At 45.5% G+C, this 27,373-nt stretch overlaps 2 protein-coding genes across 3 annotated transcripts in view; both read left to right on the forward strand.

Annotated features, from left to right (window-relative positions):
• The first annotated feature begins 486 nt into the window (after positions 1-486).
• Positions 487-2,101, forward strand: LOC131259165 (large ribosomal subunit protein mL55). Of its 2 annotated transcripts, none has more exons than XM_058260600.1 (3): positions 487-730; positions 804-973; positions 2,015-2,101. In XM_058260600.1, the coding sequence occupies exons 1-2, from the start codon at positions 530-532 to the stop codon at positions 948-950; spliced, it is 348 nt and encodes a 115-aa protein (XP_058116583.1). In that variant the 5' UTR covers positions 487-529; the 3' UTR covers positions 951-973; positions 2,015-2,101. The 2 variants fall into 2 exon arrangements, with proteins under 2 accessions (XP_058116583.1, XP_058116582.1); XM_058260599.1 differs by having other exon boundaries at positions 804-965; positions 2,007-2,069.
• Positions 2,102-7,850: 5,749 nt separating this feature from the next.
• Positions 7,851-27,373, forward strand: part of LOC131259161 (uncharacterized) — a 58,339-nt gene continuing 38,816 nt past the window's right edge. The window contains exon 1 of the mRNA XM_058260594.1: positions 7,851-8,177. Coding sequence (XP_058116577.1) covers positions 8,001-8,177 — 177 coding nt within the window. The 5' untranslated portion in view covers positions 7,851-8,000. The remainder of the gene's footprint in view (positions 8,178-27,373) is intronic.

Here is a 27,373-nt window from a genome sequence, read left to right on the forward strand (position 1 = left end):
GGAGAACATCAATTGATGTTAATTATTAATTTGTCGGGGACAGTTGATTGAATAGGTCAAGGATTCATGGTTACTCAATCATAATTAAGCGGAAGTAAGAATCGCGTTAAATAATCTAAATTAACAATTTTTCATAGAACTGTTCATTAAAACGATAGAGAACTGCTTCAACCATTATCATTAAAAATTGTCTCAACATGTGATTAACTGGGTTTATACAGAAAAGTTAAATAAACAAAGATGCTATTATACTATTGCCACAAAAATTATTTATTTATTATTTAAACATAAAATAAGGGTGTATCTAGTTGAAATAGTTATAATAATTAAATTTATATCCATTGTGATGTTGAATATGTACATTTATTCTATTTCGAGCAGCTTCAACCGTCGTACAACAATTTATTCAAAAAACTGTTATACGACTGACATATTGTCAACTGAAACGTAGAACAGATCTGATGTAAACAAAACTTACAAACTTTATTTATTCCTGGATTCAATTGCCGGCAGCAGTAAGTTTCGCAAAATGTCCTTGCAAATAGCGCGTTTAGTTCCACGTTTGGCCCCGTGCACCAGCTTTGCCATTACAAGAAGTCTTTCGTCAAACACAGCAGCTATCGTGAAGGTGCATCGCAGTATTTATGCTCGTCGGTATCCCACGATGATGGTGTTACCGAATGGTGCTACGATCAATATCAACTACCACGAGCCAAGACGAATTATCAAGGTACTTTGCGCTGTTAATGCGAAACATCGAAACAGTTTTTTCTACATTAAACATTCTGGTCATTTACTTTTAGCTCCCACTTGACTTGAGTCTTCTCTCGGAAGCGGAGAGGAAAGCCCGTATCGAGAAACGCAAACCGAAGCAAAAGATCCGGATTGAGGACGATGTTGAGGATACGTTTAACGCGAACAAGTACTTGAAGTACATGAAAAAGAAATAGGTTTTTGCAGTGTAACTAACAAATAGGGTAAGTGCACCCATAGTGGAGTTAGTACCAATAGTGGTTGTAGTGGAATAAAATCCTAGCTCTACGCCGATATATATACAATGGAGTTATTTGTTCTTCTATGAAATGTTCTTTGATCTTCTGCGGAGTGTTGAAAAGATGAACCATCTCATTCCGTAATATAGAAGCTCCAAAATTCATATTTTCAAAACAGGTTGTCCCAACATGCTGCATTCCTTAAGAATCTATAACGAATATCATGATTTCCTTAAGGCTATAAATCACTGCAAAATCATTAAAACTATATGATTTCGCTACTGACATACCCCAATATAATTGATTTATACGAACTTAGTGCATTTTAGCATAATTTTATTATATTTGTATAGTTTTTACTATAGTGCCACTATAGGCACAAAACCCCAAGTTGTTCCAATAGTAGCCATAGATTTTTTCACAAGTATATTTTAGTTTTATTCCGGTTTTGGCCAATATAATCAGGTAAATTTAGTGATTTTATTCTGTTTCTACAAAATAAACAAAGCGGAGCTGGAGAGAAGGCTCAGCAGAAGAAGCAGAGGAAAGAAAAAAGAAAGCGGGCGAAGGATACGCTATAAAGCGTATACTATAGTTTTAGCTGTAATATTCAGAGCATTTTTTATGAATTAAAATTGGACATATTTCGGTTAAACAGTACAGTCTTTTCGATGACAACGCATTGGTCAAGGAGTATTTTACCATTCTGTTTGAAATATGCTTCAAAAATAAGTAATAGTCAAAATATATTCAAGTTTTTCGTACTACCACCACTATAGGAACACGATACCACAACTATAGGAACCATACCACCATAATAGGAGCAACCGACTAGGAAGAAAAATACGCTTTTTTTCGTGTATTTTGTATAGTTTACGGTGAAAATAGATGTTTTTCAGAAGAAAAGGCATGTTTCGATCATAATTGATTCAAATATGTAGAATATTATGTTCTTAACACTCGTAAATTACACCTAATTGGTATTTACATTACTAAGTGCACCACTATTGGTACAGTTACCCTAGTTGTAGATAAAACTGCGTAGCGCAAAATGATTCGCACGATTGAAAATAAATTATGTGAAATGTTAACGAATTTCGGGTTGCTGCTGTTGTGGTGCTTTCGATGAGGGTTGCTATTGTAATGCTAGACGCATAAAATCGTACGTATTTTTTTGAAAAAGTTATAGAAATAAAACATTGAAGCATTTCCGAATTACGTAGATTGCACAACAAAATATTCGAAACATCGTGCAGTGCTCGATTCGAAAGATCAAACTGCAGGAATGGACTGTCAAATCATTGGGACGCTAGCTCTCTCTTTCTGTATGTGCAAACTCTAGCTATCCTGTTCTCGCTAATGTAGCTAATTTTCTCAAAAACTATAAACGATAGAAAAATGGTTACTTTTATTGAGTTGTTCATTTTAAAAAGCTCTTTCATTTAAGATATCATATGTCAAAATCGGTTGAGAAGCAAAAAAGTTACACGCAAACTGGCTATTTTACCGACGGCGTAGAAGACTCCGCGTCGCACAGCGACATCTAGCGTCTCTTCTTCCAAGAAAATTGACATTCAGCTGCCTACCGACTGTCAGTTGACAAAAGGCTTTCACGGGGGACGGTCGACAAGTGAATTCCAGGGGTATTAAAACATTTCCACTTGAAATGGTAAAAAAACAATTCGTGCATTGTTTACAGTGCTGGTGAAAGGCGAAAAGAAAGTGTTAGATTTTATTAATCCAATTATTTTGGAAATATTTGGTTGCGTCAAGTTATGATTTGTGATCGATGCAAGTGTTCAACCTTTACGAGGCATTTCGGAACGGGAAAACTCTACGGATGGTCAATGAAGTGGATGTTATTTAAATAGTAGCTCCCTCCAGCAAGCTATAAAATTGTGTTCTGCACTACTTTATTTCGGGAGTTGTTGTTAAATTGCATCCAGAGTCAAGGAGCAACATCGATAATGCTGCACAGTTGAAGTCGGACATATTAGAACACCAACACTAAAATTGTACAGTTTTTTAGCAGCTTGTTTCTAACTATTTAGGCATACCTTGCACTAGTTGTGAAAGAAAGTTTAGTAAAATATTTCCTATTCTTCCTCTACTGTTGCTTACAAACTCGTTAGATTTGCAAGATGATGTGAAAGGAGGGTGCGGAGGAAGGGTAGTTTTTTGTTGTGTATACAATTTGTGCAACGGAATGCCATAACAACGTTTGCCTTAGCTAGTGGTCAGTGCGAGGAATGGTCTCAAAACTACGCCAAAAAGTCGTCACTGAAACTGCACCTGAAGTGAACCAAAAGTAATAAAATGAAATGTGGTCCACGATATTACGGTGCGTTTAGTGTGAAGTTTCTTTCGCAGCCACACAAAACCAAAATGGTCCGCCCTGAAGAGGCAGCAAATTGGGAGTATGAAAAACGAAATAATTCATCGCTGCATCGCTTTTGTGGTTGTGCGTTGTGAAGTGCGTCGCTGCTCGTTTTCTTTTTTCGTTCGTTTTTTTTCCGTCCCTCCGTCTCGGTTGCTTTGGTTTTTGTATCGGTATGTGAGGGTGTTGTTGCATCCGCCCGAGAAGCCAAGTGCAGTTGGTCGAATGCACTGGGCGCAGGGACAAGTGCACCGAAATTGTGCGTTCGAGAGCAATTATTTGGGTTGCGAGTCAAGCCCCGGGTCCATGAGTGATAAGTGCGTAAACTGTGCGGTCACGAGTAGATGCGGGTTGGAGAACAATTCACATGTGGACCCACAGGAAGACGAAATACAGCAGAATGGGGAACGAGGCAAAAACGAAGGGCCAAACTGGTTTCCGCAGGATTACAGCATCGCTCCGTCGTAATCACGTGCGGTGAAAAGGAATGGCACCTCCATTTCGCCATTACTGTTTATGCGTCCCGGGGATCGAAGAACGATGCAGGCAAGCTCCCGACGAAGAGCCAAGCCGCGAGAGAGCTCGGTTGGAGCCCGAAGAGCCGAGAGAAAGATTTGCCCGAGGCGCAGGAAAATGGCGAGAAAATGTCTCCCCAGCCCAGGACGCCAGGGGATATCCTTATGGGGATCTAACTGGCCGGTCGGAGGGAGAAAGCGGAGGCAAATGTCAGATTGTTGTTTACAGTTTCGTTCTCCAAACGGCTCGGAAGGAGAGCATTGGAGATGCTGCGGCAATGATGATGCTACGTGGGACGCCAGGTCTCGGCGACTGATGGCGACATGTCTCGGCTCATCGGCCAAACTGCATTTGGAGTGTTATTTATAGAACGCTTTCCAACGAGAACATTCAAACCGCGCTGCACAGATGCTTCTTGAATGCCGTTGGTGGGGAAAGAAAAATGGATCCTCCTTCGGAACCATTTCCCCGTTTCATCCATCACGCTTTTCCAACGCTCTTGCGTGGGTGTGGGGTTCCGTCGCCATCGTAAACCCCCAACAATTTATTGGATTTTACTGTGGGAGTATTAGGTCTCCTCTCCCTGCCGGGAAGGCGAATTCCACAATCTTTCCGCTCCCATGGGATCGTAGATCGCTATCCGGTCGCAGCATCCGGCTTTTGGCGAGATTTACGTCAAATGCATCAAACGCAGGAGATGTGTCCAAAAAGGGCCGGAATTCGGGAATGCTGCCGGGGTGTTTCTTTGGCCACTGGATGGTATCGTCCCCCCACCGCGATGGTACGGAAATCTTTTTCTTTTAATTAGAATGTTGTACGAAACAGAACGGCTGTCGGGAAGGTAGCCAAGAAGTCGAGATGATTCGCTTCCTGCTGCCAAAAAAATGCCCGTGGATGAACGGTCATCTGACAGCGGTGGGATTTGGAACGTCGATTGATGACGGTGTTTATTTGGGAACATCCGTTCGGGTAAGCCGTGCCTTCCTTTCGGCATGAATGGTGGTGTTGTCTGAAAACAAGAATGAAAAATAAAGTGTCCGGGCGAAGCTGAGAAAACACATGTGAAGTCGCCTTTTCTTTGTGGATTTTCCTTGGTTCGATCGAATCGAAGCCCACGGAAAAGATGATCATGTTCAGCAACGTTTTTACCAGCATCCATCATTTACTCATGTGATGGACAGTTTGAAGTAGTTTTACTTCCATCTTTTTCTTCGGTCTTGAATGTTCCGTTTGCTGCCCGGTAACGTCATTCATTGATGCACCTCAGCCCGGCTATTGGGAGTGTGCCAGCTCTGGTCTTTAATTATAAATCTTTCACTTCGAAATACGGCCCTTGATTCATCATATCTCCTACTAGGGCCCAAGATCGGTTGCCAGCTCTCGCCCGGCGTAGAATATTATTTACCATCTCTGGTCGTGGTTCGGCAGCGGAGAGGAACATTAATAAAAAGACGATACCGACCGCAACTCGAGTGTTTACTGGGTGCTTTGCGGTGGAGAATAAACAGACGAAATGTACCAATTTTACAGAAACAATCAAACGGCTTGTTGACGTGCTTCCCGTAAACAGCTGCGCTGGTTGTGTTGTCGCGTTTCTCGCTTTCTTATGCCACCCGATCGATTAGACCTTGATCTTTACCGGGTGACAAAAACATATCACTCTACGAAAACTCTGGGGGTGCTCCAAAACTCGATCGAAAGATCGAACCACTAGTTGATATGTTGTTCCACTTTGATAGACAAATAAGACGCCGTGTAGATAGAGCGACCTTGAGAACTGTAACAGAACCACCACCGTGTGCCACATATCACCGGGGGGGGGAAGAAAAAGGTCGACCAAATTGATCCTCAGCAATTACGAGCGGACAGTATGTTGAAAATACTTTGACCCCATCTCTCCCCCGTACGGCATCCATAAACTTTTAACGTCGTGGCGTTGTTTTTTGGGAACTTTCCTGTCGCACAGCTGGACGATGGACGACGGCCTTATCTTATCTGGTTGTGTGTCTCATTGCTTCCCCGCGGAATGCCATTTGTCACATCGTGCTCCGTGAAGCGGGTGGTTGCCCGTGATCACTTCCCAAAAACGGGTAACGTGCAATGGAGCAACCCGATAACGTTCGCACGGTCCGGGACGATGACGATAGCGAATGGTGATAAGAGCATACGCATAAAGTGGCCACGAGAACAGAAGGGAAGCCACTGGCGCTGACTGGCAGCTTCCAGGTGGGGCTGTCAGTCACGCGGCCTGGAGATCTCTTCGATGCACTATGGGTTTAGGGATCGAAAAATGAAGAAAATTTATTGAAAACAACAGGATTGTTGTTCGGTTCCATTTCTTGTACGACCTCAACACATAAAGTAAAATAAAATAAAATAAATCTTCTATAAATTGGTATTCCTTTAAGTTCACTAACAGAAAGGATGCACTTCGTTCATCTTGTCTATTGTTAATTGGAAATTTATTCACATATATGTGCTATGTATCGTGAGATTTCCCCCATAATTTGTATTTTCCACCAACTAAACTATGGTAACCGTTAAATTACTTTTAAAGGAATTGTCATTCGTTTTTGTAATCTCAAAAATTAGTAATTGTACAAAGCACAAGGTTACTGTTGGGTTTTTACCGCTGATATTGTTGATATTGTGAGTAACATTGAATAGTTATTTCTACGGCAGGATATTTGTTTTGCTGACCTACACTCACGTGTTTTCAATAATTTCGAAGCATAGTTTACATTTCATCGTTTAAGCATTTCTAAAATCTATCTTTAGAAACGTTTTAAACGTTATCTAGCTGAAAACAAATGTTTTACCACAAACCCATTAGTAAAAGGCCATTTTTTTGTCAGCTCCTGTCCGGAATGGCCTATAGTGCTAAGGCGTTACGGTGCCGTTTTGCTCGCCAACACCTGTTTCGATCACTCTCGAGGACCCAGGCAGAACCAATCTTATCGTGACCGACGCGGTTCCAAGATGTCGTGACTCCGTACCGGTGCTGGGGTTGCTTTTGTTTGCAGATTTTCGTTCCGCACCGGCCAGTCGGAAGCGGACACTTTCGCCGTAAACACTGTAACGCCGCATAACGATCCGTCGTGCGTGCGTGCGTCTGTTCGTTCGTTCGTTCGTTCGTTCGGTCGGAAGCGGAAGAAGCGTGAAACACTTTCTTTCGGCAGCGTGCTGCATTTTGGGGTGGTTTTGCTTTGCCATTTCGCTACCGCGGTTCAAATCTTGCGTGCGACATTTTTTAAACCCCCACCTCCAGCTACCGATCGCCGCTCTTTCCGCGTTACGTTAGTCGTCCTCCCCTCCTCGCTGGCTGGCTTCAAACTAAATCTTTCCACTTCCAAACCAACAGGTAGCCAAACATAGCGGCGCCCATAGCGACCCGTAGCGGTTGTGGAAGGAGAAACCCCATTCTTGACAGCGTGCGCGACCAGAGTGAAATGGTTCCCAAATAATTTTTCGGTAGTGTGGACGCTGGTGGAAAACTAAACCGCGGGCAGCTGGGAGATCGATTCATTCGATCGGGTATCCCTTACCCGTGCAGGTCGAGTTGCAGTTTATATTTTTTAAAGTTTTCAATTTTTACCGAAAGTGTCAAAACCAAACCGCGAGTTGATCGAGTGGAGTGTGGTAGAGTGATCATCGAGTGAGAAGTGGATCGGTTTAGTAGTAGCTCGGATTACGTGAGGAGAAGCCCCAACGAGGCGCGCTGTGCAAAAGGTGTTCGTTACGTTTCGGTCAACAAATTGCTACATGAAAATAAAAAAGATATAGCCGCTGGCCACGTGTTCGTGCGTGAGTTTTGTGATGCTGGTGATGGCCACGATAAAGATGATCATGATAAGGCCCGGCAGTGCGTCGAGCTAGGCCGCCGAAAGAAAAAGATAATACAACCCCAACAACCGAACGGCAGTCGGAGGCGGTGTGGGTGGCGGTGGTGGTGGTGGTCAGTGGCCAACTGGGTGCGAGCGGCGAGCGATGTGCGTTGCCGTCGTCGACCTGCCCGGCCCGAGCAAGCGAAACAACAGCGAACGCCTTCTGCGAACGTCATCGTCGACGGCGAAGACGCCTTTCCCCGGCAAGGTGATTTTGGTGAGCTGATAAAGATGAACGTTGGACAACACACCGGGCCCGGGCCGCCATTGACGCGCAATGGCTGCTCGGACCGCTCCGTCACCGGGCCGTCCTGCCGCGCCCTCCGGACGGCCGTGTCCGCCCTGTACTGTCTGGACGATTTCCACCGCGAGCACATCGGGTCGGGCTTCTTCTCCGAGGTGTACAAGGTAAGGACGTGAATCTATTTTACCTGGGGTCTGAAGGGGAGTGATGTTTCGTCTTTGGGAATGTTCAGAAAGTGAACGAAATTGTTTCTAAGAACCAGCAGATCCAAACTTATTGTCTTTTGCGCTATAAACGTTTGATTTTTAAGTAAATAGCGTTCAAACTAGGTTTAACATTAACAATTTCAAATGAAACATTTAGCGCATACATAATCGGAAGATGAGTTAAACTGCTTGTTACTATTTTTATTTTTGATAATTCATCAATAAAAACAAGCTCAAATAATTAAATAAATATCAATCCCAATAAAATTGAAAATTTTGTGCGGACCAGAAGTATTGGTTTTAGTGGATTAGAGAAGGATATGTTTTTAGGAGTACATCTATTATTTATTTTCAAAACTATTTATCCTTTGAATTTATTGATCGTAGAAAATAAAATAGGGTATTTGTTTTGAAGCATTCTTATCTAAATTTGAGGAGATTTTAATCTTCTTAAATTGTTGTGAACAATTTACTTTATCCTTTCTGGCATTTTTATTGTTTTGTATTTTTTTATCAGAATTTTGTTTTGCTCAACATAACCTTAAAAGTAATGTTGAAGCAAAACATGTTGAAAGAAAGGTGAAATCAGACATGTTTCCTTTTGGCAATTATCCCGGGGGCCGCCCCAAAATACACACACACACACGCTCATCACCATTGATTACGCGAGTAAAGGTCAAGAAATTCCACCGCCACTGTGCAAAACAATAAGCCACATGCGGGTAGGAAAAAAAAAAAAACAAAACAAGTGAAGTTCCGCAAAGCATCCTTTTGCAGCACCTCGATCTTCGCGGGGAGTTATTTAAACCGCAGCTTTATCACCGCTTCCTTTCGGAGATCGTATTGAATGGTGCGTTGTAAACGTAAATGCATTAATTGTTGTGGGGGAGGTTTTGGAGGAACAGAAACACATCGTTAAGGCCGCAAAAAAAAAAAACCAAAAACCGCCACTCCGGAGGTCATTATCGGGGGGTAAAAATCAAGGGGTCCAAGGTTTTATCCGCGCCAGCGTGCAACGGAACGTGTTATGTTTGATAGCGCGATACGGCGATGCGAGATGCTTCTTGCGCTTCGATGAACCTGCGAACGCCCCATTCACAAGCACACATACACTGAAACACACCACCAAGGAGGAGGCGAATTTTCTCTTTTCCCTGAAAACATACGCCAGCTCTAGAGGCCGGTGCCCGTACTAATCTTTTCATTTTTCCACCCAACCGAAGGTGACCGGACGGGGGAAGTGGTGCACGGTGGAAAATGGTGGATGGCTGCCAGTTGAATGTGTGTGTGTGTTTTGGACCCGTCTTCTGCCTCGAGAGGAACGCGGTGGCAAGCTTTTCACTTTTTCCGAAGAGCGGCCTCTCCATCTTCGTCAACGAATCTTTCCATCCAACGCCTTCGCGGTATGCTGCGGAGTATGTGGATGCTTATTGTAGCAGAGGGTGGAAAAACCGGGGGGTGGTGTTTTTCCACCTTCCAGCACGTGTGCCAACCATGTGTGTGTGTGTGTGCGATACCATTTGATCAAACAAAAGCCAAGACAAGATTGTAAGATAAACACACATTCGCGAGCTGGCGAATCCATTCCACACTGACCTAACCGCCATATCATAGGACAGTGACAGTGCGATTGTTTTGCTTTAAAAGTGTCACTTTAAAGCTGTCACCTCCATCATCGGAACAATCGGGCCCCGAGTGGTTTTGCAGTTGGCAATTGGATGCGAATTGATTTATTTTCAATCTATCTCTACCCTCGCGTAGATGGAAGCGATCAACGGTTTATTTGTTTTGGACTCCCGTACAAGCGCAGGACAATTTGACAGTTTGCGAGCGCGAAGCAAGCCACGTCTTGAACCACTTTCTTGTTTGCACACTTCGTCAGACAAATGACTCCTTTTGCGAGCGCGTTTGCAAGCAAACAAACTACTTAACCAACGGAGCAGGAAGGTGAAACGAAATTGGACATAAATATACAAATTAGAGCGACAAGATCGAGCGATGGTGAAATGGCGAAAGTGTGCGGCCAAGTTGCACGGGCTTTTTTTTGTTTGCGAAAACCAAGCACCTTTCTTTACACCACATTAGCTAAGCTCTTGCGTGGGTAAGTATCGGCGGTTCGGGGACTTAATTTGAATTATTCGGTTTTTAATGAACCTCCTAATAATCGATACTTAGCTAGGTTGGCTGTCGAATCGGCAACTAGTTGCAATTGGAACTCGGAAAACATTCAATTGAACCGGCACGCATTTGACTGTTTAATGTAATTTGGGGAATAAGCTGGTCTGAACATTCATCAACGAAAGCATTCAAATCGGGCTTGGCGTGTTAATGGTTGCCGGCGTCCCCATGGGGGGCAATAGGCGAAAGTTATTTCCACTCCAATTGTTGCCACCAACCCCAGTTCCCTCAATGCCTCCCGCCACTAGGGTTTGCTGTGAATTTTCATCTCGATATCGCCCTGGATGCCTTTAGCTACAATTTTCTAGTCCCTAATTGAAATATTACCGGTGTGGTGTTTTTTCGGCTTCGGCTGCACGGTTTCTAATCGTCCCGGTATAGGTGTTTGCGATAGAAGGGTTTTCTTGCTACTCTAAGCTTTACCTCGGTCGCTTTCACGCCTCGGCGCATCAACGGAGGAATCCCTAAGACGCCGCCGATCGCTTTTTAGGAGGTCAGTATTGATTGGTTTTGGTCGGTGGCTGATAGGATTTTCTTTTTCCCCTTCCGGTGGACCGGTTTTTCCTGCACACCGAGATACATATCGTTTTGGGCAGCTTGTTTGGAAAATGTGTGCGAATAAAAAAACAACAAATTACAATAGCATGTAGAAAATTAATAATCGTCCCGGGAAATCATATTCATCTGGCATCGATTTGTGTATGAGGTAGAAAGTTCCATTCGAACGCTTTCGAAAACTCATATACTAAGGGAAAAAATCAATTTTACCCACTGTTCATCATCCTAAATAGCATCCTTTTGTCAGTATATTTTTTTGTTGTTAATTTTTCACCTACGGAATACGTCCAACAAGATTTCACTTGCGCTGCATGATGTTTTCAGCAATAAAATTGAGGGCAAAAACGTTAAGCGTCTCATAAACGTCGATAAACGGTCGGTAAAAAATATTGATCAATTTCTTCCCCCGTCCAGAGAAAGGGAACACGGTTGGAGATTTTTCGTACCAAGTGTTGATAGTCTTATCAAACAAGAAGCACTTGCTGCTAAAACAACGTGGTTGTTTTTTCCTTCCGAGTAACAATGATTAATGAGGTACATATTTTGTGCGGGTCCAATTTGAGCTCCCTGCCTTATCGAATCGAGTATTTTGTCACGATGACGCTCGTTGACGCGCGCAAGACATCGTGATACAAATTAGCGAAAGATCGCCACGACGTAAGAGAGAAATCACGTGCCAATGATGCAGGTGAGACGGTATGAGACGGGCGAAAGAATGTTGCCTCATTGAACGCGCCACCAATTCATCTTCGGTGCCACGATGCACATCTTGACAGGCGGCGACCCGAAAAACACAACCGGGCCGACAACACCTGCGTACTATGGGGTGCGAAAAAAAGTGAAAGTAATGGTGCGTTTTCCATCCCCCCCCCCCCACGTCCCACACACACGTCCTTCCCCATCCCGCACTACCAACCATGTCGCGAACCGCTGCATGTAGTCTTGCTTGCTTTCTTTCGATGCACATAACTGCTGACTGATCATCACAAAATATCTGCATGCAGATAACCGCCAAACCGCGCTAGGCCTTACGCAAAACGCGCGCGCGCGCAAGAAAGTGTGCGCCAAAATGGGCTCCTTTCACTGACTTTAGGGAATAATTAAGCAAAATAATGTAATTCAGCAAACACAGGCACACAAGTTTATCAGAGGCCTAAAGCAGTGTGGGGGCACACGCAAACGAGGCGAAGTTGGGCGAGTTTTTCATCAATAACTTTAAACCGCATTCGAAACCGGGAGTTGTTTATGTAAGTAATCAGCAACGATGGAACGTATGATAGTTATTTCGATTTAGCTATAAATGTTTATCATAGGTTTTTTTCGTTAAAGAAAACTGATTGACAGCTTACGGGGGAATGAAATCGAAAAGAAATGCTTCGGGGTGGAGGAGAACCGCCTAATCAACCCGCAATGACCTTCAGGATTTCCCTGAATTAGCTTTAATATGCAGCGGCGATTTAATGGCGAAGATGATAAAACGCTGATAACGATAGCTCCGATGGAATCGTTTATCATCCCGACGGGGAGGCATTTAAACGGCCTACCTCGTTTTCATTGGAGCGCTTTTGAGCAATTATGTTTTGAGTATTTTTGTGTTTTTTTTTTTGTTTTGAAGGTATTCATTTTTCCTCCTTTTCTGTAAGGCAAGGTTGAAATCATTAGTCGAGATTGCGCCGCACTTTCGCTCGGAATAATTTAAGCCCGGCCACCGATGGCTGGCCTTTAACGATATCGCACATCGTCGGAATAGTTGTCCAAAACCGTATATATATGTGAAAGGCTATTTTTATGAGCTTTCCCAAAAAACGCTTTGAAATTTTCCGCTGTCGACGCGTAAACACATAGCGCCGTATGCGCCGCCCAAGATCATTACGCATCGGGTTTTCCCGCGCCATTTCTCATTAGTCGTTCGGAAACAAATCGAAAATGTGAAATCTTAAATTTATTTCACCATCCCCCCCTCCACCCGGTTGGGCCGGAGAGTTTTTGGAGGGAAAAGAAAACATTATTCCTTCCATGTCCCCGCGTGCACCGGAAGGGGACTCGAACCTCGATCGCTTTGTCTTACCCATGGGTGACGGAAAAATGTGTGTTGAAAATCGCCTAATAGGGTGCATAAAACTAATGAGAAAACAGATTTCTCCCAACACTTCGGGAGCGAGTTCGGTGTGGAGAAGGGACACATTTCCTTGTTTAGTGAATCAATCTAAGGTTCCAGCCGGCGTTAAAACCAAGTCGTCGGGGGTTCATTGACTTTCGCTTGTGTGCCATATGACAAAAATTTTCTGCCTTTTTCCTGCAGAAGGAGCATGTGACAATGACAAAGCCTTTATTTTTCGAAGGTAGCCAATGTTTGATAACATAGTCAGAAGGTCTATAAAACACACAGTGTTGTTGTTTGTTGGTGATAATTCCATCGCCAGACTGATGGCGATAAATGTTGGGAGATAACAAAAGGATCATAAATCAAACGATAAAGCATAATGTGACGAGATATTTCTATATTCTTTCTAGAAAAGAAGAGAAACCAGATGGGACTCTTTTTTGAACTCAAGAATTGAGGCGCATACTGTCATTACGAAGTTCTTTGGTCACGCTCTGCTTTGCACTTAACGCTCGAGCTAGATCCAACGGGTACTTGCCTTATTTCAATGACAATCGGTTCACATCTCGTGCCCACGTTGGTGAAAAGCCTGCGCAAACACGATGCGCACCGACTTTGCATAATGTTTCGCAAGAGCGCGACGGAGGATCGGGGCTCCATCTGGCGGACGACGCTGCAATATTGATAACATCCTCCAATTAATGCCGGCTCAATCGCTGCTTCCCGTTTTGGACCTTTACAGGCGAACGTTAATTAAAGTGCAGTGCTACAAGGTTTGATAAAGCCAATCTCAACCCCGGTGCACGCATCTCTCGAGTGTTGTCGTCGTCGTCATCCACATTGTAGCTGCTTGTTAACGCTCGTTGAGTCCGACCTCCACCCGACATTAGGCATGCCGGGAGCGTAACCAACGTACGTGTTTGTAGCTGCTGCCCCCTTGCTGAATTAATTTATGCAACGACAATATCCACAGCGGCTTAATCATACAGCGCGCACGCTAGGGCGCGGGTAATGGTTTGTTTACTTCCACTTCCGCCGCGAACGGACCAGCCGGGGTTCATGAACCATTTCCGTGATTTGAAGTCGTGTCCATACGCACACGGAACACGGACTGTTCGGCTCGCGAGAAAGGTGGAGGTGGTCTTGAACTTGAGCTAGGGGTGCGCCAGCTCCAACTTCCAACCACTACTGCACGCCCCTTCCCCTTCCGAGAAGGAAAGATGCAGGGTCAGCGGACTTTGTCTATTTCTCGAACTCAAGATTAGAAGCGCACTCGTCGGTTGCAACAAAGTCAATCGGAAACGATCCCTCCCCACCACCCATACGTCTCGCGACGACCTCCCGCCGTGGGAGGAGAACAACCTTGCATTGAACCTCGCGATGCGATGGGCTGCGTGTGCGACATGGCTTCGTGTGCGATCGTATCGCCTTCCGTCGGCGAAATCGTGATCGGAAGTTTAGCGACCGAGAGGGGACCGATCCGCGTGACGTGGGGACCGACTCCGATGGCGTCTTTTGAGCGATTATCCGTCCGCTAGGCTTGCTGGGACAAATCCCTGACCCTGCTGGAGACAGTTCTGTGCGGCAATGCGATCACGTTTTCTCTCGAAGGTTTCGAGACGCGCAAGGTAATAACCGTGCAAAACGTAAATTAATTGCAACGTTCTATCGCGACGGCTTAAATCCCCAACTTCCGACAAAGACGCCGCGAAGAAAAGCACTCGTGGAGGGACGAAGTACTTGTCGTTTATCGAAGAGACACTTGAAAAGTTGAAGTTATTAAGTAGCGCCGCGCAGGGACGGCAGATATCCCGCTACAACGAGATAGGTTATCATCATCATCATCAACGGTTTTTTAAGGCGATGGAGATCACATGACCACAAACACACAAACGCACATAGTCACACTCGTACTGAAACCCTCAGCTCCATGGAGATCGGTTACGCCTTTCTGCCAAACCGGCCAAAGTTGACATTATCAATTAGCTAAACCAGACGCTTTAATGTTGTGTGTTCGCCCTGGGTTGTGTGGTCGGTTTGGTTTTTAATACGCGAGATATATACAAACTCGTGTTCGGATGCGTGAAACAGCTTCGCGGTCACGAGTGGGCAATTATAATCTCTTAACATGAGATAGTAAGCCAGTTTACGAGCTAGAACACAGATAAGCCCGGGTTTTATGATTGTAGTTTAAGATTTTACTACTCGCCTTTATTTTGACAAACTTAATTTGTTGTTTCGTTGTCGGTTATGTTCTGTGGTTTTCCCGGTTTGAGACTTTTAAATTTGACTCATGAAAGTAGTTAACTTGTATCATGGTTACGATCGTACAAAGCTGCTTCTTTGTGAAAGCAGTTATATGCAAGCATCAATAGCGTAATTCGACTCCTTTCCACAAAGCCATCATGATATCCATCGAAATTCGTACTAATTTGTTCAACATTAGCGATATCCAAGCCAACGGTGATCCATCGAGATAAATCGAAAGAAGATGCGATTTGGAAAATGCCACTGACCCACAAAGAAAAAGAACGACGTTCAGTTTATCTTCTGGTAGGCCAGGTGCTCCGCCGCGGGTTTGATGCACATGTTTGATTTGCGATCGTCCAGAAATCTCCTTCCACTCCACGATCGCCTAGGCATCGCGGCCTACTGAGATCTAAAAATATACCGTACATCGAAGATCGAACAGGGAAAAGCGCGCAAAAGAAAACAAAAAGAATACTGAATGCTGACTACATACACAAAATGAAACTTATTTTTCTTGGCTTTCTCTCATTCGTCGTTTTTCCTTCCCCTCGAACAAATATTTCCTCCACATACAACCCAACACACAGTAGTGGCGATCGATTTGCCTTATGCAGCTTCCCATTTCTGGGATGCCTTTGCTTCATCATCATCAGCATCGGTGGTTATCATGGCGGTTAAAGTGAACCCTTAAGGCGGTGTAGCGCACTTCCAGGCATCTCCACTATCAACACCATCATACTCATCATCGAGCGTCAATTACGAAGCATCGGAGATTTATTGTATGTCTAGTTAATGGTCAAAATTTCCCTTCGCCTATCGGAGTTTGTTTTTTCCTCCCGATACTCCCCGCCCTGCCCGCACTCGATCGTTATGAATGAGCGGCAGCGACCGACCTTCAGCAATGCCGGGCTGAACTACTGAAGCCCCACGCGTCCACCGGATGGAAGAAAACCCAGTCATGCTGGAGATTTTTGTGCACTAACCTTCAATTACGTAAAGCGAATCGCCCAGAAACGAGGTCCAAGTCGGGGGACGGTGCAAAGAAGGCGACTGCTAACTATGGCAATTCTTCTTATCCGATGTCTTCGTGCGGGGCCGGCGAGACATCAGAGGTGTGTACGCCGTTCCGTTCTTCCAGCAGTCCAGCAGTGGAAAAAGCAGTCCGTCATGAACGGTTCCTTCGTTGAGGTCTTAACGCCGCAATCATAGTCACATCACCAATATCTGCCCATGTCTTGTCTATCGCGCGATTTACGGAGACCCGCGCCAAGGAGCGGAAGGAACCGTTAGGTCTCGGGCCCGCAATTGGATCAGGTACGCGAACCGTTTACGCTTACGATGGACGATGTGCGATAGCATTTACTCCCGGAGCTTGGAGCTTGGCTCGCGCAAGATCTCCGGACTGAGTGCAAACACACGTGCACGCGCTTACGAATAGGTGGATAGTACCTAATGACAGCAAATTGGGGCGGATAATTGATTCCTGGTTGCGGGTTATGCCTTTGCCGTACAGGAAGAATCCCGTACGGGTTCGTAGTCTAGTAGGACGCTAAGTAGGTCAGTCGATTGCACTAGCTTACGGTTGTGCTGTTTGGATCTCTGGTGAACTTCATGCTAGTATGAGAAGGTTAATCCGTAGAACTTATGTACGTAAATCGTAAGATTATCTTGCCTCGCTCCAGTTTTCCTTGCTCTCTATCGCACGCCATGCTTGTTAATGGGTGAATGATGAGTTCCATAAACCATTCTACTTTACATCCGCTGAAGGTAAATTTTGTCTTCAAAGCAGGTGTTGCCTTAGAGACACACATATTGGAAGTTTTTCATTAACATTTAAGTTTGCCTCGTACTCATCTATGTTTATCCCTAGCTGAAAATAAGAAACTATAAAGGGTAATTGAGGTCGTTATGGATAATGAGGCTCTAACCATAATCAGCATGAATAAGTTGATGTCTGTAATGCTAAACTGTGGACATTTTTGTTTGCCTGTTCCGAAAGCCGTACGATAGCGGCGATCTCAACGAGATAAACATAACTCCATAGCTACCAAACGTCGCTGGTTTATATACCGACCACATATATTTTTCAATTTTGGGTATCGAACTATAATTCTGTTTATGAGTTTGCCTTAAAAATTTGATGTGGACCCCTTTTGACGTAACATCTTCATGTTTAAATATATTTTATATAACCAAATTTTGACATAGAGACAAAACTAGATGACTTAGGGGCGTACATTTATACTTTTGAGACAAATATGGCTGCCGTAGAGACAAAACCTAAAGCGTTATGATAAAAAGGGATGTCCTGGAGACAAAAGTTGATGCGTCATTAAAATGATTGACTTAGCAGTATAATTTGATGGCAACAGGTATCTTCATGAAGGGGCAATAGATAAGATAATGGATTGAATAATTAAGCATTGACTTCAGGCAAAATGTAACATAACATCATTTTTGTTAATGAGAACAACAATTTTAAAAAGAGTAATAGATAACATGTTGATCAGTGGGCCTTCATTAATCGTATTCAGATGTCGAACATCGGATTGACTTGCGATTGTTCAGTCGGTTTTTCGGGAAAGCCTCGTTCCCGTGAGAAATCGGGGGTCGATTTCTCCCGAAAAGCGTTTGCCCCGATCGTCAACGTGAGAAAAGCCATCAGCGATGTGTGATTAAACATCTGTTTCCATTGCGAAAAACGTTCAGATAATAATTGGTCTCCGTAGTAGCTTTCTTCGCGCCCGGGTGAGGAGCAGTGTACGGTAGTGCATGCGTTTTATAAACGGTCCATGGTCGAAAATGTCGGCGCCAAAGCAGCGGTGTGTAATTAATCGCATCACACACCACTCACACAACCGTTGCCCGGAGCGGTTGCTGCTGGGCGATTAAATCGAAAGTGTTAACGCATGTTGCTTCGCAGAGCTTTATGATTATGATTATTATTTTCGCCCGACCCGTTCGTCCCCCCCGGGTGAGCTTTTCTTCTTCGCGTTCCGAATTTTCACGCGGTCGCAAATATTACTGCACGGCCCTTGCCACACCACCGAATGGGACGATCTGTGTACCCGGTACCACTCGTACACACGCACGCACACGCAGCTTGAATGCAAACTAATCAATGTTGCAAGCTAATAATTAACTGTTGCAATCGCTCGAAAAACTAAAACGGCACACGAGCACAATCAGTTTGAGCATCTGTTTCGTAGCGGAAAAAAACCATCCTTTGGATCAATGTACGACAACTTTCGAGAGACGTTAGGAGAGGTTGAAAAAGGGGTTAACCCGGCCAACGCTAGTTGATTGGACTATTGACGATCTTTTGATTATCAGCTCGCGAATCAGATTGTGCAAATTGGCCCCAAACGGAATACATCGAATGCAGTTTTATGACGTGCGATTTCGGCGAACCACACTGCGAAGCCAAGGTGGACACGGTCGTTGGCGGGTATTTGCGATATTTTTATTCAATATGTGACATTTTCGTAATTTTACAATGAGAAACGTATGTGCTAATGTCGGCGAGTTTGGGTCTAATTTTTATCAAAGTATAAAAAACGAAATTGGTGTCAATTTGATTAAGATATCGTTTGAAAAATTTTTTCGTTATTTAGATTTCACTAAATTACACCCTAATTTGCGTTGTTTGAATTGCTAATGAAATGTGGGGAAATACCGTCAATTTTTATCGCAACGCCACAATTTTCTTTCAATTTATTCATTGTTGATTAGTTCATTACTCAAATTTACGGCCAAATGTAATCAATCTTACTTTTAAGTTCTTTTTCAAACATTTGTTTTGTGTTAGAAAGAATTGAAACCAAGTGAGGAAAAAAATTAACCAATTCTTCGATTTTGTTTATTATTGCCATTTGCGAAATAAAAATCATTTATGCAATTTATCTTCCATTTTCATGCACTACTCCGCCTCGGTGATCATCAATTTGAGCCACATGAACCTATCACGATGCACTTCGGGTTGGTTACCCCACCCCCTTTGGCATGCAAATAAACCGACCATTGCTCCATCACGTTTGCACGTCGCCCATAAATATGTCGCTCGGTGTAGAAAATGCAACACCCACCCGGGGGTGGGCGTTATGGGTGTGGTGGACGTGTAGATGTTATTTATATGTTCCCGATACACCACCCGGGGGGAGGTCGTTTGTCTTGTTGTTGCTTGAGTACAGAAACAAAACAGACGAAACAATAACAATCGATCGAACCTCGGTCGACACTCATTTAAAAACGCTCGCGAAGAAACACTCGAGAGCAGCATCGGCCTGCGACGAGAACACGCGGAATAAAATGGGTTCACCCGAACAATCGATCGAATTTTGCGCTCGAGTAAATTTTGGTGGTATTGATTCGGAAAACGACACGCGTGTTCCACGTCGACCCGTCCACGCGGTCGGTGGCTCCATTGAATTGGAACCTCGGGGGGGTGTGAATTGTGATCATGTGGCGCATTAGGGTTATTTTTGGTAAACATCAGTCGTGGTATTTTTCACGACTTCCGGGGATGCCTTTTTATTATTAGTGGTGGCGATGGTTGTTGATGGTTGGTTGAAGTTTAATTTAATGAAAATGCTGCTCACAGTTGTCTGCTTTTGCGAGCCTCACGAACCTGCAAATGGTTTTTCGCGTGACGTGCAAAAATCTGCACGAAACAAACCGGCGGTTCGGAAAAACACCCCTCGCACGTGTAGGGCAAGCCATTTTGCCTCGCGATTCTACTTAAGATGCTGATGGGAGGGAGCGGGGGGAGGGGAGGGAAACTTAAAACAACACCTCTTGCAGACGAGCACGGGGGACGAATAGGAGGGCAAGGTGGAAGCGTTACAACAAATCACACTTAACAGTAATATTGAATTCACGAACGAGGAAGCGACTGCAACGGCGGCGCATTTTCAGCCTTCCGGACCGTCACGTGCCATCGAGCACATGACACAATGACTTTGGTGTTCTCATTGTTTCCCCGCAGCGCGCGCGCGCCCTGGCCCTTTACCCTGCCCTCCCCCCGGACACGTCCAGTTTGGCGTCTGTTTGTTTTTCGGCGAGAAAGGGCCCCGCGCTGGCATGCGCTCCGTCCGATTCCGCCAGATTCTCCCTCGCCCGGCACGGCGTGAGCCGGAAGGGTCATTGACGTGTAAATATTGGACTGGACCCGGGTGCAAACAACAACACGCCGGGAGGAAGTGGTCCAAGACGCGAACACCTAGCAGCTGGGGTTTGGTAGCCGCTGACCGGAAGCCATTATGAAGCTCGCGCTCATTTCCTGAATGAATCGTTGTAGGATTCGGCTCTGCTTTAATCGATGTTAAGCTGTTCTGAGCGGGAGGTGGGGTTTTTATTTTCGGTGGAAAAATGAGGAAATTTTAAGCTAGAATATTGGAACATTATTCCTACTTACTTTGTGGGCTCAAAATTTAATTGGAAAATAGGATAGAATAAACTGAAAATAATGGATATTCTGAGAAGTCATAAAGGATAGACAGGTGTTTAATTGAATTTTGACATTTTTTCTAGGGATTAAGGAGAATAATTATAATTTAATTATTTCGTCTCGTCATATGACAAAACCTTTGGCCGTCGACGTTTTCTGAAAGGATTATTTTGTCATCGTTTCTTCACGCCAAATTTCTCAGCACCGACGAAAAATTCGGAATAGAAAATCTCCGTCCTTTACCCGAACCAAAGTTTGCATGCCGTGAAAATTGGATTTTCCATTCGTGCCCGCCACGTGATACCAGAATTGATTGTTGTTTTTTTTGTATTTTATTTTCCCCATCGACCGCGCGGGGTCATACAAACATTGTACCCATATTTGTCTGCAAAGGTTCGTTCGGGAAGACTTAAAAGTTCTGACAGTTGCAAACAAGCCCCTCCCCGTCCCTTCACCCACCCCCATGTAGACCACTTCCTGGGAGTTCCCAGTGCCCGTTTCCACCCCTTTCTCCCCGAGGCCGACGGGGTGGCGATGACATTTGATTTGTGTGGTTCGAACATTTTCCACCGAAGTAAACCTGTTTAACCTACATTTCTCCACAGCACACCCGGTTTTCTTCGGGCGAAGGGCTGTGAGTAATTGGGTTACGCGTAGGGCATCCAGTGTGTCCGCAGAACTGTCCTCGCCTCTGCGTGAGGTGCAGGAATCAATCACACGCCATCATGCCTCGCCTGAAGGGGGGGAGGGTGCGGTTTGTGCACGATTGGGGTTAGGCCAACATTGCCCATCCGGCCGCGGGCATAACTTTGTTTTGCGAGTGGGGCGAGTGATTGACGAAATTTGACGGTAAATAATTGGTGCTTGTCACTCAGTTCATTTGCTGCTGCTTCTTTGCGGAATCAGCTGTGTCGATGATGCGAGTGAGTGACACGTGCATTACGTCGGATAAAAATAAACTTGCTGCCTCGAAATATTTGTATAAAATTTGTTTGAGATAATTTGTCAAATTTGATTAGCCTCCGAGGTACTTAATCGTTGTTTATTTTCGCCTTTGATTTGACAAGCTTCCCTACTATTTATTTCTACATTTTCCATTCGTATTACCTATGGCGCAGTTATTTTCCGATTCACATTCTCAAATCAAGGTTAAAATGTCGTTCGATTTCTCACACCCAAGTGACGGGCCATTTGGCGTTGTTAATGGATGTCGGGGTGCCGAAAGAACAGATGAAACGCGACTGAATGTCACGCCAAAACAGAGACACACACTCACCAGGTGTTGTTGTTGCATTACTTTCTCGTCCAACGGTAGCTCGCAAAAGACGCAATTTTGCAATGCAAAAAAGGGAAAAGGTGGTGAACTAGGGACCTCTTTCTCCGCCGCCCCCCCGTGACAACCGGGTGGTGCTCCCATTTGGCACTCTTGCGGCTGTTGCACTTGGAAAGGGCGTACAGCGTTCCGTTCACGGTTTAACATTTTCAAAATTCTCTCCTCCCGCTCGAGTTGAATCATCAACGCCCACGAGCGCGCACTTCTTTGTTGCCAATTTTGACTTGCCGAGAAAAAAAAAATGGAAAAGGTTGTGTTTCGCCTGGCCGATCGCAACTTCGGTCGCTTTTCCGTCGAGCAGACTATTTTTCCCAGTCTCATCCGTCATCCCACGCACGGTTGCGAATAAACGCTTATAAGTTCGAAACACCATTAGCGGCCGCGAAGGTGCAAAAATTGACAAAATAAACACAAACCGTAACATCGCCCACCGGGGGGGTGTGGGTTTTTGCTTCGAAAATTCTAATCTTTTTCCACCCTTCTCTGACTTTCTTTTTAGGTAAGCGCTCGCGAAAACTGCCACCCTGGAAGATGGCGGCGCAGAAACAATCGGCCCGCTCCCGCTGGCGAAGGTGTGAAGTGCGGCCAGTTTTTTTCCCACCAAACCTTTCGGAAAAGCGGGACGAAGGAATACGGGGTGTGCGCAGCGGTGATTGGCAGCGTAAGCATACTCATTAAACACCCGGATGGACGAGAGACGCTACTGCTCCTACAAGGCACAACACACAACTTCTTGTGGATTGTATTAAGTGGGCTTGCGCAATCGGCCGCTTATGGTTTTGGGAAAATTCCTCCAGCCATAACGCGGCTTATGACGCCTCCCGAGACAAGGCTCCCCCGAAACGATGTGTGTGGTCAGTAGCCAGGGGGGTGTCTGTTGGGATGGGCTTTTGGAACGGCAATTACGGGTTTCGGAACGGAAAATCGGTGCAAGCCCGGGTTGCGCGTCGTTTTTCGGGCAACCGATTGGGCCATGGAAAACACCGCGCTCCGGTCACTTCCTTCGTGGGCGGGTGGAGGGCTTTTACTCGCTTACATAACGAAGCGTCTGACGCGCAAAGGGCCCACGCCATAGTGTTGTCAGGCGTGTACCCGCCGCGTCTAGGGTTCGCCAATCGTGCAAAAGGACTCCCGAAACGACTTCATCACCTCCGAAAACGTGCCCACGAAAGGTAGCCCCTATCCTCAAGAAGTTAGGAGGGTGGCTGGGGAGGAGGGGAAAGCAGAATATATTTGCAACGCGCCCCTGCAGAAGGTAAACACGCGACCAAGAGCGTGTATGTGGATAGGAAGCGCTTACGTACTGACGAAAGAAGGAAACATGCAGCCCACGACCGGCTCATAATCAATTAGTGGTCAATAAACTGTGGCATGGTGGAGCACTTGAGTGTGTGTGCAACAGAGAGAATGCAGTCGTAGGTTCATACATCACCGCAGGACCACCATGGCAAAGGCAGCCGCCCACGGACCACAACATAGATTATGTGTTTTCTTGCGCGCAGAGACACACAACTTTGCTTGGCTCGTCGTATCGGTGTGCGTTTCCACCGACCGCTTGCGCTTGGGTAAGTGTGTCTAATGCCCTGGGTGGCCCCGATGCGGCTGAATGAGCGGCCAACGATGCGCGCGTCCCATTCACCTGCGCACGCGGTTACTACCAAGCCGCCATGGGGGTTTTCCTTTTGGAGACGATCGTCTTCGACACGCTTTGGGTCACCTTTTTCGCCCCCTTCCCTCGTAGTGCGTTGTAGACCGGTTTCGGCTAATCCGACCCACCATCAAACAAAAAAAAAGACCTAAAATCTGATCGCATTAGGTACGTTATTGGACGGTTTGATTTTTCACAGTTTTTCTTCTAGCTTGTAAATTCTCTTTTCAGATTTCTAAAAACAGTTGCACAATCGATGAAGTGTCGAACTGATCCGCCGAAAAACGCTGCCGGAAAGGCCAAACCGTTTCGTTGCGAGATCTAGAAACAATGCGCCTTTGAAGTTTTCCGCGACAGTTATTCAAGACAATTTATTTGGGGTGCAACAGGAACGAAATGCCCGAATCGTTTAGTCATCGTGTGTCCATCTAGAACCAAAAAAAAGCAAGGGGTCTATTTCATCCTCACTCTGTGAAGAAAATTGATGGCATCACCAGTGAGCGATTCCGCCCCGGAAACACACGTGAACGGATTGCACAAGAAAGTGTCAGCAGGCACATGCTGCGACATTTATTACCGAAGATGAGCGCGATTAATTGGTGGTGGATGTTTTTCGACTTTACTTTTCCCTGCTTTAGGACACCCCGCGGGGACACACGAGCAGAAGTGTTTCCGGCGCAAGTTCTCGAACAAACTGATGCAATTTGGAGTGAAATCAAGAATTTGGTCATTAACACCAATCCGCCGGTCGGGTCGTCGTCTCTGAGTCGGCATTTCCGTGGGCGGATTTTTGCGGTGGACGACACCGTGCGATGTTTGTTTGCGTCTTTTTCTCTTGGCGAATATAATTATTCCTTGTGCGATGGTAGCTAAGAAAGATATTAGTTGTCAACACGTTCCTCGGTTTCCCCCCGGTTGGGGGATGAGTAATGAATGGAAACTGCTTGAATTTTAAGATCCTTTTCAGTCGAGGGGAGAGATTAATAGAGAGTCCTAGAGGTTTGGAAGGATGCCAAGAATCTGTAATCTCGCTTGAGAATGCGGGTGGAATGAGTCAAGTAATATGATGAACTTGTTTGAACTTCCCAGATTAATCCTGTTCAGCTAGGGATTAAATAATACCATTTCTTTGTAGATCTTTGGCCTGCGAGTGCACGTTACGATCCACGAAGTATAATCGTCGATGGCAAGCTACATCACTTTCCACTACACAGTTGATACAATCCTCCGAGTGGGCCGCTTGAAGTGAAAACAAGAGAGTCATCCATTCGACACTAAATCGCCCAAAATGGATTATGCGGTAATGCGATTCGAATCTATTCCATCGCGATAAGTGACTATCGCGATCGGTGTCCCGTCCCCCTCGTCCAATCCGGCGGGGCAATCGAGCAGAACGTCGTGAAGTAATCAGTTCCTAACTATCGTACCTACGTAAGGCACGGGCGGCTAATCTCGCCCAAGGAATCGACGGCCAAGGTTCCAGCTCAGTTGGCAACTCCTACACCTTGTCACGGTGCGCCTACTGATATAACCTTTCGTTCCGTACCGAGATCGAACGTCGCGAAGGGCTTCCTCAGCCCGGACCCGGTGGTGCTTAATCCCAATCGGGGTTGGTATTGGACACGACGAAGACGGTTTTAGCTGGCCCGACACGTGGACAGCAGTTGTACTTAATTGCCTGGTTGTTTAACCGTTTTTGTTGTCTTAAGTGCGCCCCCGTCATACCGGCGGTATCATCTCGGCGGTGTCCCGCACCGGTTGGAAAGGCTTTCGAGGCCGCCCTCGATGCAACATACTTCGCTAATTTATCATCCGACTCCGACGCGGGGATCGGCTCGGCCCACCAGCCGAGCCGTTCACCTGGCGCGATGAAGCCATCATAATTTTCTCCACTTAATGGCGCGCTCGCAAGGGGAAAAGAAATCAAAACCTACACCCATCGCACGGCGCAACCTGTATGGGTGCCCAGCAACAAATCAAAACACAAACCACTTGTATCAAATAATATTTCCCCTCGGCTTTCATGCTGCTTTCGAGTTGGAGAAATCATCAATTCAGGTGAGAGGAAGCAAAAATGGAAGGGCACCAACGGCAGAAACCCCAAACCGCGTTATGCAAACGCTCCGGGAAACTAAATCGCGCCATTCGCGAATTAATCGGGAAGTTCCGCGCCGCTCCACGCCGCGACGTCTTTTGGCACAATTTAATGAGCGCGTTCCCCCGCGTCTTTCGTGAAGATTTGGTTTTTAGTTTGATGGTTTCGGTTTGATTGTTTGACCACGAGATGCATTCCGTTCCATCGGGGACCGCTTTAGGCCATGCCGTGCGCCCGGATTTGGATGGGTTTTGCAGCGATTTTCACACATTTCTTTGGAGCGTGGAGAAAGGCCGCCAGCTGCAAGCGCGCGCGCGCGCCGAGTTTGTCCCTAAGAAAAGTAAATAAAAGTTCGCAAAAAAAACCAGGCCGAATCGTCCGTGTGCGCGCGCCAGATTCGATGCGCGTTCGGCTCCAGATTGTCATAATAGTTTTGCGGTTTGTGTTTTTGAAGTGTTACGCACGCGCGATCGCTTGTGCTTGTTGACCGCTTGGTCGCCGGGTACCGGTTTTTCGGTCAGCGTTTGTTTGACTGCTGGGATGGCGAATGTGGCCGCTCGTTTTTCCACCTCGGCGTATTGGGTCACCCACCTGTTTTGCGAAAGAAAGGCTCACCGGGGAGGAGAAAGGTTTTTTGTTTCTGGCCATTCAGTTTCCCAACCAATTTCCACACAATCGGAGCCAGGGGAATCGGAATTCGAGTTCGATCAATTTCTCCGCACGCGAAAAGCGCGCTCTCCTCAAGGGTCGCCCGTCGTCGTATTCGGTTTGGCGCGCGAAAGGGTGCGGTAATCGGTTACCGCAGAGGTCGGAAAGGAAAGGCCACGACTGAGTGCACGCACGCACGCACGCACGCACGCACGCTGGAAAAATCGGGGAAATGTACTTGAAGGGGAAAACTGTTTCACGTTTATGTAACCCAACGGCGGTGTTAATTAGTACTTTATAATCAGGTGTCGGTTTTTGTTTTGGGGGTGAAATGTGTTTTGAAGCGTTTAATCTGTTTTCTTTCAAAAAAGGGTTATCTAAACAAACACAATTGGAGTGAAAACATGGCCGGTTCATTTCAGCCGTACGATAATTGGATTCATTCGATAGGTAACAGGCCAACTTAAGCGTAAACTTTCGGATGGGAAATATTAAAACAAGGATATTATTTTTACCAATTCAAAACTATCAAAGCTTACAAAACTACAGCTTGTTATAAGTTTTCTAATTTCATTTTTTTTAAAAACATTCCATGAAAATTCAGGCCGTTGTGAAACTAACTGTTCGTTTGCAGACGGCATGTGGAACAGAAGTACTCCAAAGAAGTAACCATTCCAAAAGATCGTCAGCTATTGTTTGTGTGCATTCTGTGTGCATTCGTCCCATGTGGGTCACATTGACCACATTTGTAAGCATGTGCGTGCATTTGTTTGTGCACCCCAGTCTGGGCGTTGTAAATATTTACCGTCGGCAGTGCTTGCCGGCCTTTCGACGGCGGTTTGCTTTTACAATCGACACTTCGTCGGGCGACGTCGACGGTTCATTATTGTTTTC

This window comes from Anopheles coustani, chromosome 3 (genome assembly GCF_943734705.1).
Source record: "Anopheles coustani chromosome 3, idAnoCousDA_361_x.2, whole genome shotgun sequence".
Lineage (NCBI taxonomy): Eukaryota > Metazoa > Arthropoda > Insecta > Diptera > Culicidae > Anopheles > Anopheles coustani.

Excerpts from the sequence above, each read along its gene's own strand:
- LOC131259165 (XM_058260600.1), top strand. The coding sequence starts at position 530 with ATGTCCTTGCAAATAGCGCGTTTAGTTCCACGTTTGGCCCCGTGCACC. Across the intron at positions 731-803 it reads AGCCAAGACGAATTATCAAG|CTCCCACTTGACTTGAGTCT; the intron begins GTACTTTGCGCT and ends ATTTACTTTTAG.